Raw genomic sequence first — 17237 nt, 5'->3', positions numbered from 1 at the left:
TTATGTTATTAACAGCGCACTTATTGGCATAAGCAAACTAATATCGTGTGCGATGTGTGTGTAAATTTGTGCGGGTGTGTGTCGGTATGTTTGTATACTCATTATGCGCGTCAATATATACAATTTCGTTTTATTAACAAGTGCCTGTGCATATGTTAACTTCGTCTACTGTCTGTATTTGAAGTCATCATTATCCTTTCATTGTCATTTCTAATGTGTAGAAATTTACGGCATCCTTTTGACTATTGCGAATAAATTTAAATATAAGAAAAAGGTTTTCCTGCCTGTTGACAGCAGTTGCGCGCCATTTTCTTTAAACAAGAAAAAAATAAAAAAATCTGACTGTTCGTATCTCATCTTTATGACAATATAATGAGTCATAATTTCAGTTTCTTTAAAGAGATTGCAAGTTTTATAATTGAAACTGATGACGTTGAACTGTGGTGTTTGAAGCGTTATTAATTTCCTTAGTCGTGTGTATTTTTTTTAATTGCTTAAATAAATGCGTGCAGCAGCTTTGACAACGTTTCTGCACTGACATACATGCAAATGTTTACGTGGTTATTGAGTAAACTTATTTGCGGTGCCTGCAAGAGCAAATTCACACGCAAACAAATAAAATAAACAAAGGCACATGTTTGCTTGTGTGCAGCCGCAAAATATGCTTTGTTTTTTGTTTTTTGCATTTTGTGCTTGAGTTTGTGTTTGAGTTTGTTTTGTTCGCTTTCATTATTAAAGCAATTTGGGGCCTTTAACAAAACACAAAGAAATAAAAGGCAGGCAAAATACTACATATTTTAAAATTTTGTTTGAATAAAAAAAAATTAATTTTAGTTATCAATGAATCATTGTTGGTAACTTGTTTATTTTTGCACCCGGCTTTTATATCTTTTCTAAAGTAGAATTTTAGTTGGTGTATAAAATTGTATTTACGTTAAATATTTTGTTAACAAGTAACACTCATTTAATAAAATTATATAAACACACATGTAGAACTAAGCAAGTAAACACACTCGAACCTTACCTCACTAAGTCTATTTATATCCCTTCAAAATAAAAGTTTGCTCTGGCAAAAAGTGCCACCTTTACTCAGCGTTAAGCACACTAAACCCTCATAACTGCTCGTATTAATTTGTAAATTTTAAATCTTTACACTTCTGTTATTAACACGTACGACTAACATAAACACACACGCATACATGCACATGTATGTGTAGTGTTCTTAACACGTACATACACTAACGCCAAATAACTTTAAAAATTATGTTAGTTTTAAGTAAAAATTTCGCGGGCTTCTGCGTGTAAATTTCCACTGGCAAGTGCTTTTGTTTTTGTTTTTGCGCTCCTTTTACTTCTTTTTCCCCTTTTTATACTTTTGTTTACTTATTTACGTGACGTAGCATGAACGTGCGTTTTTGGGCGCTAATATTTATATGCTTTTGTTTACCAGTGTAATCCTTTTTAAGCATGTTTGTGGTATCATAAAGTTGAGCTGGATTTTAATTTGTAAGCGCAGTTATTCAAAGCAAAATTCATGGCTTTAAATTTCTTAGAAACATATTTAAAGGGCACTATTACTACCTTTGCTTGGGAATGGGAATAAAGCAGTGGTTAAGAATTGGGGAAAAAATTCGATTTGAAGAATAATACAAGACAAGAAGAAAACTAGTTTCTTTGTAAATTAAGAGAATTTCATCAAAAATATACACAGGTCGACTTCGTTAATTTAGTTTAGTTATATGTAATAACAAAATTTTTTTTAAATATACAGAAAACCTAATTTTTCAATCATATTTTAATTGATCAAACATCTATGGATTAGTTTGAAATGCCAATTAAAAAAAAATTTTTTCTGAAAAAAAATTTTGTTTAAAATTTGGTGCAAAAATGCCTGTTGAAAGTGGTAACTATTACTATATATAATACGCAAGTAATTTGATAAATATGACAAATGCGGATAATTAATTCTTCATAGAATTGATTCTCCAAAGATTTCTTTATTTTGTTCCAATGAATGCTTTTTGGATATTGCATTTCATACTTGAGTTTGATAATTATACAAAACCACTTCTAGACAAACTAAACTCATAATGCCGAAACCGTTGATCAGGGAAGCGATAAAAGTACTTAGTTATCCGCGATGCATCCTAAGCTGGCTGATCTTGTTGATTACGACAGAGAGACATGGAAACTTCAAGCATCACCTCAAAAAGATAACTCTTGCTGAAGAAGACACTTGCAGACTATGTCTAGAAGAATAAGCGGCAGCGGTGCATATATTGTGCCAATGTCCAGCACTGGCAAGCAGGAGGAAGACTTTTTTGAGACACTAATGAGTTGGTGATGACTTGGCAGGCAACCTCAAGTTAAATGAGCTGCTCGCATTAACAAGCGATGTAGTTATGCGAACGGAAGCCACTCTAGCTTTAACTCAATAACGACATCCAATAATCGAAGGACGAAAGAGGACCTAAGTCGTTTCGTGATCTACTTAGGGTAATCCTTCATTTCAGTGGGGCCACTTTTTAGACAGTGCGCTGACCCAACGCCCCATATTGTATACATAACTATACAGAAACTTTTACTAACCATCTACCGTGCTGATAGAAGCATTATTAATAATATTTTATATATTTATTAAAAGAACCGTTGCATTACGAGTTCATTTTTAACGTAGTGCAATTTTGAGTAGTAAAAATATTTAAAATTTAAATTTTCATCTCATAGTTTATTAAAGTTTTACTCAGCGAGGATAATTGCCTGTGCTGGTTGAAAAGATTTTTTTAAATTAAATTGTTGTGAACTTAAAGTAACCAAAAAGGCTTTCAGTGAAATTACACATGTGACCCGACCCACACGTCAAAGGATCAACAGATTTTTTTTTTTTAAATTCACGTGAGTGCGTTTTTGCAATCTATAGGAATGGGCAGGATGAAACTGTTAAAACTTAATTATTTTCATAAATGCTTCCGTACACATTTCTTTCATTCAAAGATAAACAAACATACATATTGCATATGTATTTACATTTATAAATATATAAACAAGCACATATATATTTATACATATACAATATATACCGTTTTCAATGTATAAAAATCCTTATAATAATATTTGGTGACCTGCGATTCATACAAACCGCCGTTTACTTTCTCTTGGAGGATGAAAAACTTTCGTCAACTTACACGTGATTTTTTCACACACACTCACGCTATATATAGGCAATATGCAATCATATTTACAAACCCCCCCCCTGACGACCGAACATTTGCCACAAGTTTCACTGACGTGAGCACTTGCCGTAATCCAGCAAATTGCCGGCAATCGATATAGTCACTTTTTTTCGTAGCGAAACGTTAATGTCAATGCGATTGCGAATGGGAATGGTTAGGACGAAAAGGGAAGAGAAAGGAAGCGCGCCTGATTGTGAATGTTTTGTGAATGCGATTGTGAATATCGCTATATGATTGCATGCGTGCAAGTGTGTGCGTGTGTGTAGACAACTATGGCTTTAACGTTGTCAATGATGCCAAATGATACCCAATGATCCCGTCGCCAATGTTATTGTTGATGTTGACTGTGACATCGTAGTTTTTATGCAATAAAAAATTTTTTTTCTCTCCTATTTTTTGTTATTATTTCAGCAATTGCTTGATATATCATTGGTTGGTTTGTTTTTATTTTTGTCTGCTACACGAAGTTGACATTGATGATGATTATTGGGAGTAAATAGAATCGAAAACGTTAAAAAAGTGATTCGCCAAGTCAATTGCTCAAACGAAACATATACACAATAACAAAATATTCCATTCTATCCGTACGCGACTGAGCACTGAGTTTATGTGTCAGTACACGCAATACTGAAATCTATTGTATTTCAGAATTTCGCAATGGCAGCAATAGCAGTTGTAGCAGTAGTAGCAGTAGTAAATATTTCATTCGTAATGCGAAGATATAAATTGCAAAATCAATTGAGCGGTAAAATAGTTCAACATTCAATGAAAGACAACAACCCCAACCCCAATCCAATCATCGGCAACAAAAATAACAACAACAACCAACAGAAGAATGACAACAATAACAGTTACTTTAACGACGTTCACTATAATAAGCACTCACACAAAAACAAAAAGGATATAAACGGAAAAAAATGGAACTGAAGAGGCAACTGATGAACTAAAATGACTTAAATTTCAGCACATCAACGAGTTAGTCTGAGTCAGGAAAGTGTAATTTCAAGCCAAAAATTGGAAAGTTTTTCTTATTTATATAACCCAGAGTACTTACGTCTGAATTTTCTACAGTGAAGGAATATGGAATAGCAAAAAATGAAAGTTTAACAAAACTTTTCGAGTTTAGTGTGCAGAGCAGAGGATGTCTTAAGCGACATGCCTACAATACTTATAGGCTGAACCATTGACATTGTGGAAATATTTTCTCAAAAATAGAATAGTCTATATATATATCTATATGCTTATAAATAAATATATAAGTACGTAATTGACGATAACTGAAGCGAATATTTTTGATAGCCCAATTTTGCCTTAAGGTTTCTGTTGTTTCTGCAGTAAACACTTCGAAACCGGAGTGGAGAAGTGCTTAACAAATTGAGGGGCAAAAATAAATTTGCATTCTCAATGCAAAACAGTAACAATTTGTGTAATAAATTCGAGTAAAATGATTATGAAGATTAGTAGGTGGTGTTTCGATTTTCATTCATTTATAAGTATAAGCAAAATTGAATTTCTTTTAGAAACTATGCATTATGTACTAAAAGTAAAACCAGCTATATATACAAGTATAAAGAAGAGGAAGATAAAGGCAATGTTTATTATTTTGTTACACTAGTAAAATTTATACATTATGTTAAATTAAGAAAAACTTGAATTTTCCTTACTAAGCTTTAAGGTTTAAACCACAAACTTAAGTTATTTGCAAAATTTGTTCAATGTTTTTTAGACATTTATTTTTGGATGTGCATTATTATTAAAAAAAAAACAATGACAAAACAGCGGATAATAATTTCTTTGTTCTAGAAATGAGAAAAAAGTCTGATCGAAAAATCTTAACTACAAAACCAACAATATTTCAAAAATGATTCATTCAAATAGCTGAAGACGTATTTATTTGCACATGAATTATATATAAAATAAAGACACATATATATATGTCTATAAACATATAATTATGTCTAGTTTTTTTAATTTGTCACTATTAAAAATTATACCTTAAATATTATAAAAATAAAAATAAAACAATATATTATTTACTGTAATTGACGATTACTGACTAACACTCGCTTGGAGGTACCGCAAACAGCACCTAACCATATAACTTATTATTCCCCAACTAGGCATATGCCTCTTCAATGCCTCTGTTTTTACTTCGATAAATTGCCTTTCTTCTTCTACTTTTTCTTGATTATCTCGTGCTTCTTAATATCCACGACTTTCGCGATTCCTGTTATAAAGTTCATAAGTAATCTGTTCACTATATTTTCCCAATAACCGCATTCCATTCATTTATCGGTTTTCTTTTTTAATTATTGTCTATACTTTCTGATTTAAATGAATTCAGTTCTATATATGCTAGTTATATTAAACCTCTAACTCTTCTGAAATTAGATTCACAGCTTCATAACCTTACAGTGACCCAATGCATGAAGTCTTCATTATTCATGTCTAATGGGTGACTTTCGTGCTTTATAGTCTTTCACTGTGGATTTTCATGCTTTTTATCTATCGATAACTAATATTTCTGGTGTAGTATCTTTCTGTTGTTAAACCGTTTGGGTCATGTTATACAAAGAGTAATGTCAACTTTAAAATTATTGTTGTTTTTAATGTATATAATGAGATGAAAATAGGAGAAAAAGACAAATTTTGATTTAAATTAAATCTCAATGTTTCAAAGTTTGTAAATCTTTAGAACTCTTGTCCTATGAATATGCTTAAGATCATTACTATGTATCTGATTATTTTCTTATTTTGTTAGCAAAGATCACTCTGGCTCAACACACCAAATTGTAAAAGTATTAGAAATAAAGTATTTAATAAAATCTGGAAAAATTTTATTCACAATTTTATTTTTATTCCTAATTCAAATTATATTTAAATACAATAATATTTTTATTTGTGCTTGAATATTTACAAGTTTCTAATACGAGATAATACATATATTGAAGTGAAATAAAATGTCGGTAGTGAATTTTGTACTCAGGCACTATTTTTTTAATGAATTGGCGTACATTTTCTTAATTGGAGATACTTGTTAGAATACTGAATTAAGTGCTTTTAATTTAATTTGAGCACTAATTCTAATTAAGAAATAGTTGTTCTAATTTTTCATCTTCAGTTGTTAAAGACAAACAAATATGACTTATTCGATCAAAATACATATTTTTCATAAAGTTCCCAGAAATGTTTGCTTTATGCCGTTACTTAAGAAGCATAATACATAAGCATTATTGTTTAGAAACATTAAGTACTCATCTCATAAATTGATAACCCATGCCAAAAGCTGATAAAATTGCGAATATTGAACTCAAGAGTAAGTCGTCAGAAATGGTTTTTTCTAAAAGCAGTCTCAAATGCAAAATTAACCAAACTAGACGTAAATTTAAAAGATTTAAACATTTTAAAAATGATATTAATTAAAGATTTTGTGATTTTTTTAATATTAAGTTCACATCTTCTCTTTTGCACTATTAAAGGTTTTTAAATAATTCTTTTGAATGGCGAAAATTGTAAATAATTTTAAGAATATTTAATATTTCTGAATAGCTCAAAATGTAATGGTTCATTTTGGACGTTGCAGAAGGGAAAAAATCTTGAGAGGATACTGTCGAAAACTTCAGGATTGCAAGACACTGACGGCAGAACAGAAAAATAATAAAGATTTATTGAAAAGTTTAGAATGTTCGAATGAAGATTATTTACAAACTGTAAGTTAATATAATGTAAATATAAGTATTTGCATGATGTTAATAGTAATATATATTGGATATAAAATATCTCTTTTTTAAGTTTAGTACTGCTGTCCATTAGAAATTACTGACACTGGCAGCAAGCCTACTGGAATCAGTCAAGGTAGCTGGATGCACTCACATACAACTTGTGGTCAATTTAAAAATTTCTGCAGCACAGATAGTGACAAAATAAAGCACAAATTAACTTGCAACAATTTTTTAAGTGCCCGCACTGATAAATTTCCTTGGTTGGTGGACTTGGTTTATGGAAACCAATACTTTGCACAAATAACGCCATTCTGTAGAGGAACCCTAATTAGCGATCGTTGGATTTTGACAGCATCGTTCTGTGTAGCTGGAAGGGAGTTTCATAATGGTTCGAAACTAGTTGGTGTACGATTGAAGGCAAATAGCTTGACTAGCTATGTAGATATAAAATGTGATAAAATAGTGCTGCATCCGAAATTTAAAAGTAAATCGGTGGAATCTGGTAGAGATGTAGCACTAATTCGTCTACAAAATGCAATAAAATTTTCAACAAATTTATTACCAATTTGCTTACCACAAAAAATACCAGATTTCCAGAGCAAACATAAAGCAACAAATATTTTGGGAGAAAAGGTATTAAAATATATATTTCCATTATGTGAACAATCAAATGAAAATTCAAATACAACTGAAACTTGTCAAAGTAGCTATGGTGCACCACTAATGGTACAAATATTTAATAGTGAGAAAAAATTAGTTTTCTACTTATTAGGTATTGTATCGAGTGATGAAAATAACTACTTTCTTGAAAAGGTGCCGAAAAAATTCACTGCCATTAAACCACACATGGATTGGATCACTGAAGTTATTAAAACAGGAACGTAAATAATGAGATTCCTTCAAAAAAATTGTTTTATTTTATTTAATATTTATATAAATTTTAATATTTTTTAATATTTTATATAAATTTTAATATTTATGTAAATAGTTTATAATTATTTGTTATTACGTGCAAGAAGATAGTTCGTAAATAGAAATAATCCGAAATATCTGTAATGTTAATAAATTTTTTATAAAAATTAAAATTTAATTAAAATATTTATTTACAACTTTTTATTTAAAATTTTTTTTTATTATTTTATATATTAAATAAGCCCGTTAATAATCAAAAACTTATATATAGTTTAGTTAAAGAAGCATGTGGCAGGTTTCTGTGTAAATCTGTTAAAATAAAAACTTATAAATAGATTCATTTTTTAAAAAATATTCTATAAAAAATTTGATTATCTATTCTACATTAATATGATCTTTAAAATTTCTTACAAGAACAATGTAAAATATAAAAAGATATTAATAATGATTTCGCATTTTAAGAATTACTATAAATTGTATATTAAATTATTTTAGTATATATATTATTTTATTTACGAATTTTATACTAACCACATATACTATAGTTAAAGTTTACTGAATTATTGATTAATTTATTTCTCTATTATTGTTGGAATAATATTATCAATGATATTAATGAGAGTAACATACTTGTTTATGTCAAGCTTATAGCATATTCATATATATTCACGTTTTTTGTGGCTTAGATCGAAAAACCTAATATGATTAATTGAATTTTTTTTTTAAATTAAGATATAAAATTATGCCAAATCGAATTATGTGAGCTAAGACACTTCAGTACTACTATTAGTTATTGCATAGCAAAATTCGCATATATAATTATAACAAAATAGTCTTTTTAGTTTTTCTTAGAATATTAAACACATAAATTAAGTTTAAATAAATTAAATTAAAGTTTATTTGAAGTTTATTTAAATTTTTTCATCTTAAACGCAATTGTAAAAATCGGTTTTAATAGCCAATAAATCCCTCAAATCAAAAAGTCTGTAGCGGTTTGGTAACGAATATTTCTTGTCTAAAACTACAGAATCTCATTTTATGCGAAAAGTATATGAACTCTGAAGTATCTTAAGCGTTCGAATGAGTTTGGTAAAAATTAGATAAATAAATCTGGTACAGATTTGGTGCTTCTGCCTGCTTGCTTGTCTTTGTGGTATGGTCATTGCTGCTTCTGTGGAATTTGCCAGTGGCTTTAAAGTCGCCAAGCATTAAATACTTGACGAGAGATTTTTTGTGTCAAATTTTGATGCGGATGATACTCTTTGGATTATATTAACAATTCATGAAAACAAAAAAAGAAAAAACAACATTTGAAAAACTGCTGTTGGTATAAAATGCTTAGCATAACGGTAGCGTTCCATTACTTGAATGGCTCAGAAAATTGTCGACTCATGCCTGTACAGAAATTCAGAAATTACGATTGCTTCTGTTACAGAAATTTATTTAATAATAATAAAATTATTTTTAACTTTATTATATACAAAAATATAATTTTTAATGTTTTATTCAAATTTTTTGTTTTTTTTTTTTTTTCAAATATATATTCTTCGTTTGAATATATAAAAAGAAAGTATGCAAAATCATATTCAATCATCAGTTTGACTTATTAAAAACATTAGTTAAAGTTAATAAATGAATTTGACTTAATTTTGTTATCTTCGTTATATCGAAACTCAGCTGCTTAGCTCCAATATATGTTAGCTCCATTGAAATGCTAATGCCGATCAGAAAATCTAAACAAAGGGAAACCTACAAAGACGAAGCGCTAATTTCTGTTTAATAAAAGTAGCCAAAAATACATTTAGTTTATAAGTATTTTTTTTTTCTTTTGTAATTTGGTATGATTTCTTTTTTGTTTGTTCAAAATCATATCTCTTTTAGCAAACTTATTTTAATAAATTTCAATATTTTGCTTTGTCATTAGCAAAGCGGCCTCCGACCGCAAATTAAATATATTCATGCTGCGGCTGATAGATGAGCCTAAGTCATTTTATTGACTCCAGCGCTCGAAAAACATCTGAAATTATGTATTGTAAAAAATTCTCTGCATAAAGATCGAACAACTGTGCTTGAGTTGATCAATTTTTGGCACTTTCACTTGTTCAAATACAAACAAAACACAGAACTATTGGTGGTAAGAGCGTCAAAAATAGCTGCAGATACAATAACATATAAATTTGATGTTGGAAGAAACTAACGCAGTTATTAGTTTAAAAAAGAGCGATATTTTCCGTAGAGTTTGAGCATCTTCAGCCGTCTTGAAGAATTGTTGGCATTTGCTCTGTGTAATATTGGTAGTTATATCGTGACAATGGCGACGTTAAGGTCGAATGGTTTAATGTATCGGGAAAATGTGCGAGATTCCTCCGTGTATCTCATCAGTTACAAGCAGTGGGGCATCACAAGCAGTTTGCTGTAAAAAAGTGTGCGTTCGTATTTTTCGTCGCTGTGACTGTTACCGTTTTGAAATTATTACATTAATTAATTAATTTTTTTTTTTTGATTTAATTGATGTGTTATCACCTGCATTAACGGTAGATTGAGTTAAGTGTTGTGCATATTTTGAATATCTTTAATTTGATTTGATGTTAGTGATTTTCGGTTTAATAGACATTTTACTTAAATGCGTCGATATTTTTGTAAAAGTTACGTTTTTGTGTTTTGTGTTACATTCATTTTGGCACCCCATGTACAACATGAGTCCCCAGTGGTTGCTGCGATCGTGCATCATAAATTGAAAGTTATGACGAACACATTCCGATTTCTACAAGAGACCATGTTGCGTACCAGCTTGGAGCGGGCGCAACTTAATTATGGCATCATTTTTGAATGCCGCACAAAGTAAGATTTTTGTCTCTCAGTTTGCATTTTTGTATCTGATTAATATTCTGAAAATTTTGATAATTGCAACGTTAAATAATCGTAACAAATTAAAAATAAAATAAATTTTAATAACGAAACAAATTTATAAATAAAAAATTAATTTCATCAAAAATGTGTATAGAATCACACGTGCGGAAGTATTTAATAATCTGTTACAGTAACAAAAAAAAAATAGATTAAATTAATAAAAATACAATATTAAATAAAAAATCGAAAATATTTTTTAAAAAATAAAAAGTAAAAACAATTAAAAAAAACGAAAGCAGAAATTTATAGGAAAAGCTTGTGCTTAAAAAAAACTCGATTTACTAATCGATTTACAATTAGTTTGAAATCATATTAATGTAATGACTTTAGTATTTTAAAATTAATGCCATATTAATGCATAATTAAAATTATGTTAAATAACACTTGTTTATACACTATTTAAATTTTATTTTCATTTTTGTTTTTTTTTTTTTGCATTTTGCATTTTTTTGCAATCTGTTTTTGCAACAATAAGTCAAATTGATGGCAAGATAATTACAATTCTGGTCTTCAATGTAAACACCTATTATAAAATTACGATAATAAATTTTTTAAATTATTATATAAAACATATGCACACGTCTAGAATCAGTGACCTCTTCAATGTTCTTGAATACGAAGTAAGGAACCTTGTCCTATCTATTTGTTTCAGTATTTAAAAATTATCGCTTTACTATAGAAATTTTTTACTTTTAATGAATGCAGTAATCTAATATAGTAGAGCACTGATAATATTTTTATTCCTAAAATTTGTATCTCTGGGATATTTTTATGTCTAACATCACTCCAATGCTCTTAAATTGTATTGTGCGAGTCCAGCTAAGTTTAAATAAAGATTTTATAATGCAGAATTTGGTTCCCTTAAATAAAATTTTTGTGACAGTTTTGTATTGAATAAACTTTAATGCTCTAAAATTGTCTGAAGTGCGTCCAAATCGGTTCTAACAAAACTTTATACAATAGAATGTTGTTACTCAAACTAAATATAGAATTAAGCTAATGGAAGTTGTGAGTATTTCATATTTTTCAGACAAGTCACAACTGCTTGAGTTTTATATAAAGTTTGAAAGTATATTTGCCGTTTGGATATATCCACAAGTATTTTACACACCTACGTTGTGTTGTTAAATTTTCCTTTTAGTTGGATTTATCTATGACAAAAATATAATTTATAGAGACTATTTCTTTGACAACCGTAAGTCATTTCAGCTTCATAGCCCTTTAAGACATTCATATGATTCAGCTAAAGGTTTATCTGTTGTTAAGATTAATGCATCATTAGAATATATTCGAGATTCAAATATCAGTTTTCGATATTCATTCGGCTTTATTTAGTAACTATTTTCTAAACAAATAGAAAATACATAAACTGCATTTATATTGGATTTTAAGGAAAGCCTGATCTGAGAAGTTCAGGAGGTAATACTAAAGTTCTTAGTTAGTTACTCCAGTAATTAATACTGAAAAATTATATTTTAGGAGGCAAAAATAAATTATACATTGTATATAAATGCATTTCCACATGCAGAACTTTTATTCCCCCAAAAAATTGAACTAGACTATTGTATACGTACACATAATCCCAGCCAGAAGGTAAACATAATTTACTGCCTGAGATTTAAAGTATCCTTAAGTGCTTTTCTTGGTTTTAAAAAGACTTAAATCAGGAATTACCTTTGTATATAATTAAGTCGGAAATGATGACAGTAATTAAACATTTAGTTATAAAAACGTTCAAATATAATTTTTTATATGGCAGTGACGAATGATATCTCACCCTCTTGGCTATATAAACTAGCTGCGACTGCTTTTCAGATTTCCAAAAACAAAGTTTTTCTAGTATTTTGTAAAAAATAGATTCATTAGTAAGAGAAATTGTAATTTATTTTTCTCTATATATATATATTTATAAGTGAAGTAATTAATTTAAATATACAACCCCGGAATTGCATCTTTATTTATTTACTCAACTATTAATATATATTTATTTATCTCTTTATATCTTTAGTTCAGATATGACTGTAGGCAGCGAAGTGCATTTTAGTCTGCAATTGGGTGACATGAGTGGCTTTAGACGAATAAATCCCAGAAGAAAATTGGCACTTTTTCTGCATGGCTGGAATGATGAAGGCAGCAAAGCCTGGGTACAAGAAATGTTAAAAAGTAATTGTTTGTATATTTTTATAGAAGTTCTGATATAAAATTCTCTAATAATTCTAGCTTGGACACATTTTGACCCAGATTACACTGTTTGTGTGGTGGATTGGGGACATTTATCACAAATGGACTACAAAACCGCTTCCATGTCAATATTTGATGTGGGCATAACAGTAGCTGGCATCATAATAGCTATGGAGGAATTACGTCCAGCTTTGTTTACACGCAAAAATGTAACATTGGCTGGTTATAGTTTAGGTGCACATGCAGCTGGTCATGCCGGAGCTGTGTTGAATGGAGAAGTGGAACAGATAATCGGTTTGGATCCAGCGGGACCATTATTCACTTTACCATCTGTAGTATCAGAAAAATATCGTTTAGATGCAAACGATGCACAATTTGTACAAGTGTTGCACACTTCAGGCGGTACTCTCGGTACAAAGGTTAAATCTGGACATGCAGATTTCTATCCAAATGGTGGTACGGTACCACAAACAAATTGCAGAATGTTTATGAATCTCAACGATATGCAAAATACAAGTGAGTATTACTAAATATTTTTTTAAAACTAGCAGGTGTATATTATTGTATATTATTATTATTATATTATTATTATAATATTCAAATATGATATGGTATCTTCTTTATATACTAGAAGTATTTCTAATTGAAATTCTTTATTTATATGAAACATATCTCTCTATATAATCATCTGTTATACATAACACATCACTTGTTAAGTCTGTAGAATCACCAACAAATCAAAAACTTTTTAACAAAATTCGAATTTGTTCTCAATGTGGTATTCTTCAAAAGTAATAGAATTATTCCAACGGTTCTCTAACATTTCGGAACCTCTCTTGTAGAATGATTCATTTTTAGCTTTACATATGCCTCAATTTCGGCGACAGTTTTTTTATGTAGCCTTAATAAAAGTGACGCTTTCCTTTGAAATCTTTAAATGTCCTACAACTTCTCTTTTCGATGTCACCACATCTTTTGGATGAGCAGAGCTTTGGACGTCTGGCGACCGGTTTTCGTAAAGCGAACAATAGTTAACAAACCACTTCTCTATCATTTGTATCAATAAAGCAGGTTTTAGATAGCTTTTGCCTTGAAGTCAGCAAACTACTTCGCTATTATTTGTCTCTATTTCTCTATAAAAATAAAGCAGAATTCCATAGCACATATAAAGCCAATCTTTTGCTATCAATTCAGTAAACCACTTTTCTACCATTTGTCCAGATGGAGCACAATTCGGATCGAGCTTATCAAGCTAAGCTTTTGCTGGAAAGTGGGGAAACTACTTCTTACCATTGTCTACACTTATCACTCAAGTTTTTCGCATCAAATATTAATGATAAATTAGGTCACGAAATTGCTTAGAGTCCATTGTTGTCAAAATATGGTCACTAAAACCTATGATATGATTTGAATATAGCCACTCTTGGAAATTTGTATGGATTTATTATTATTGGTTCTGCCAATGTATTAATCTATCACTTATTAACCGATGTCTTGTTTCAGTTATTCAACAGAACTGCTGGTTAAAAAAATTTCATTTAATAATTCTAGTCTAATTATCCTGTTACATTGATTCAACCACATTCTTCATTTACTCTTAGTAGATTAAAGTTGCTTGGTCGGACTAACTGTCTACTTCTCTTGAATTTCAGATCCAATTTCCTGTAGTCACTCTTCAGCAGCAGTGTTCTTCAAGCAATCAATGGATCCAGCATATCCATTTATTGGTCATCATTGCAAGAGCTTTCAAGATTTTTCTATTGGCTTGTGTGCACAGAATCGAAGAGGCCGCTTTGGCATACATTCGCAACGACAAAGTCATGGTAATTTCTACTTCAACACCGAAGCCAACAAGCCATACGTTAGACGACGTCGACCTGAAGTGTTGCACTTGCAACGTTTGCCGGCACCGCTGCGTTGGAATCGCATTTTATAGTATTTGTGGTCTGTGCTCTTGCTGAGCCATTAGTCAGTCGTTGCTCAGTGCCGTGTTATCATAGAAATAAATGCATTTTCGTCCAATTTTAAGCAAAACAAAAAAAAAAATAAAAAACAAGTGAAATAAAACAAATTTAGTCCAGTGAATCGTTGCGTTTCAATTGAAAATTTCATTTAAAATTCACTTTACGCGCTTGGCATTGCGTTGCGTTGCTTTGCGGTTTGTTGTGGCGGAGTTGTAGTGTTGCCATCTGACGTTGAACGAAGTTTTGTTCCATCAACGTAAAGGAAGAGCAATCATGCCTGTTTGCACGGATGTGGTTGTGTCTGCATGTGTGTGTTGGCGTAGTTGTGTTGTGAATGGGCCTGTGTGCAATTGGACGAAAAGCAGGTATGCAAATTATTGCAAGTATGTATTTTAATTAAGCAGTTGCATAGATGCACAAAAAAAAACAACTCATTTTTGGTACATTTCGAGCAGCATATGCCGGACTTGAGGGGCAAAGAAAATAGTTGTTGTAGCAATGAAATTGAATTTTAATTATATTGAGCTTAAATTTTTTATAGCAATTCAAATAAGTATCTTAGAGTATAATGTATAATGCGTTCATTAATCTTTGGCAATAAAAACTACAATTAAACAAAATTGCGAATTATTCTAATAATAGTTTTATAAAAGCAATGATTAGAATTAGTTCTGAAAATTGGGGTTTATAAATTAAATAATAAGTGTTATTAATACTTCTATATTTATTTTTAGGAGCTTCAAAATTGAAAAAAAAAATTATATTAATTTGATAAATTTATAAATTATAACTTTTTAGTTACAGTATTTTTGGCATGCAATAAAAATTGTTATAGGGATGACTTGGTGGAAATGACTTTAAAGCACTGAGAAGCGCTCTTTTTTTTAGCATTTTGCGATCATTAATTAATGGATATCATAGATATCATACACAAATGTAAATATAGATTTTCCAAAAAGCGTTCTAGTAGACATAAAAACTTTCATAAACATTTATAAACTTTTTGCGAATATATTCTGTTACATATAATAAGCATATTTTATTCAAGTCATTATTTTTTAATTCCACTATGCAACACTTCTGTAATATCGAGTAGACAAATTGTTTATAATTAAATAATAATAATTTCAATTTTCTACACTAAAAGGAAGTTTTCTTGACGTTTATATGGCACAAAAATAATATTTGAACCTACAAGCACCAGCAACTGTAGGAGTTTAACACTTAGCAGTGTCCATCTGTAATGCAAAATGCAGGCACAAAAATTATTAACAGGAAGACAAACAACAGCATAACTCATGTTAAATGTGTTGGTACGCTGTTGCAGACAAACTAATAAATTTTAAAATAGCAAGAACAATGCTAATAACAACAACAGCAACAACAACAATAAGGGTAAAAGCAGTGTAACAACGATAACTAAAACAAAGGCAGTGGATGCAACAACAATTACAAAAGTTAAATTTCAATAGCACTAAATTAAGAACACCGACAAAATAAAACACAACAACAAGTGCAATGAAACTGAATTAAGTAAAAATAAATTACAAAAACAAAAAAATAGAAACAATAAAATAAAACAACAAAATATTATGAAAAAAAAAATACCAAATTATGTTTTACAATACGAAAATTTAATTTAACCTTTTGCAATGTACGAAAAACAATGAGGGCAGGCACGGCAGGGCGTGTACGTAACACACTCGTTAAAAGGTTTAAAGTTATTCTTACACGATTGACTTGTACACAAACACAAACATCCAAAACAAATGAATGCAATGTATGTCTGTATATATATTCGAGCATGTGGGTATTACGAATCAAGTAGTATTCGAGTTTAAGCATACATCGAGACTCGCATAAATAAGGTAAGGTCAGTGTTGTTGTTGGTGTGCAATATAGTGATGACGTTTTGTAAGTCAACGACTTTTTGCATGCAATTCTTTGCTTTTCTGTATGTAATATATAGTGGCCACATATAAACTACATACATACGAGCACACACGAGCAACTGTAATGAACTGAGGTGTAGTGTATATTGGCGGAAGTGAAAAGGCTGTTAAGTGAAAAATATTAAACAAAATGCAGTATAAAAAAGTAATAAAGCTTGTTGATGTAAATATTTGTATGAATATGAAGTAGCAGTAGCAGCAGCAATAGTAGCAACAGCATTGGTAGCAATAGCACAACGCTATGTTAAAATATGTAGCAACGCTGTTGGGTGTTAAAATTATTTGTCGAAAGATTATATCATGTAATATGGAGAATACTTAAGGCACAACACTCAAATTAAAGGAAACAATAAAATTTTGCAT

General features: G+C 30.0%; 2 protein-coding genes across 2 annotated transcripts; both read left to right on the top strand.

The window, feature by feature from the left end:
- The first annotated feature begins 6509 nt into the window (after positions 1–6509).
- LOC119667028 (chymotrypsin-like elastase family member 2A) lies at positions 6510–7840 on the top strand. Its single transcript, XM_038076307.1, has 3 exons — positions 6510–6549; positions 6783–6943; positions 7031–7840. Exons 1-3 carry the CDS (start codon positions 6510–6512, stop codon positions 7838–7840), a joined length of 1011 nt encoding a protein of 336 aa, XP_037932235.1.
- Positions 7841–10277: 2437 nt separating this feature from the next.
- On the top strand, positions 10278–14930 carry LOC119673452 (lipoprotein lipase). Its single transcript, XM_038084732.1, has 4 exons — positions 10278–10708; positions 12786–12940; positions 12998–13474; positions 14611–14930. Exons 1-4 carry the CDS (start codon positions 10491–10493, stop codon positions 14892–14894), a joined length of 1134 nt encoding a protein of 377 aa, XP_037940660.1. The 5' UTR covers positions 10278–10490; the 3' UTR covers positions 14895–14930.
- The last annotated feature ends 2307 nt before the right edge of the window (positions 14931–17237 follow it).

The sequence above is a fragment of the Teleopsis dalmanni genome, chromosome 1 (genome assembly GCF_002237135.1).
Source record: "Teleopsis dalmanni isolate 2A chromosome 1, ASM223713v2, whole genome shotgun sequence".
Lineage (NCBI taxonomy): Eukaryota > Metazoa > Arthropoda > Insecta > Diptera > Diopsidae > Teleopsis > Teleopsis dalmanni.
Note: the sequence above shows the minus strand (reverse complement) of the source record. Positions and strands in the feature narration are given on the sequence as shown.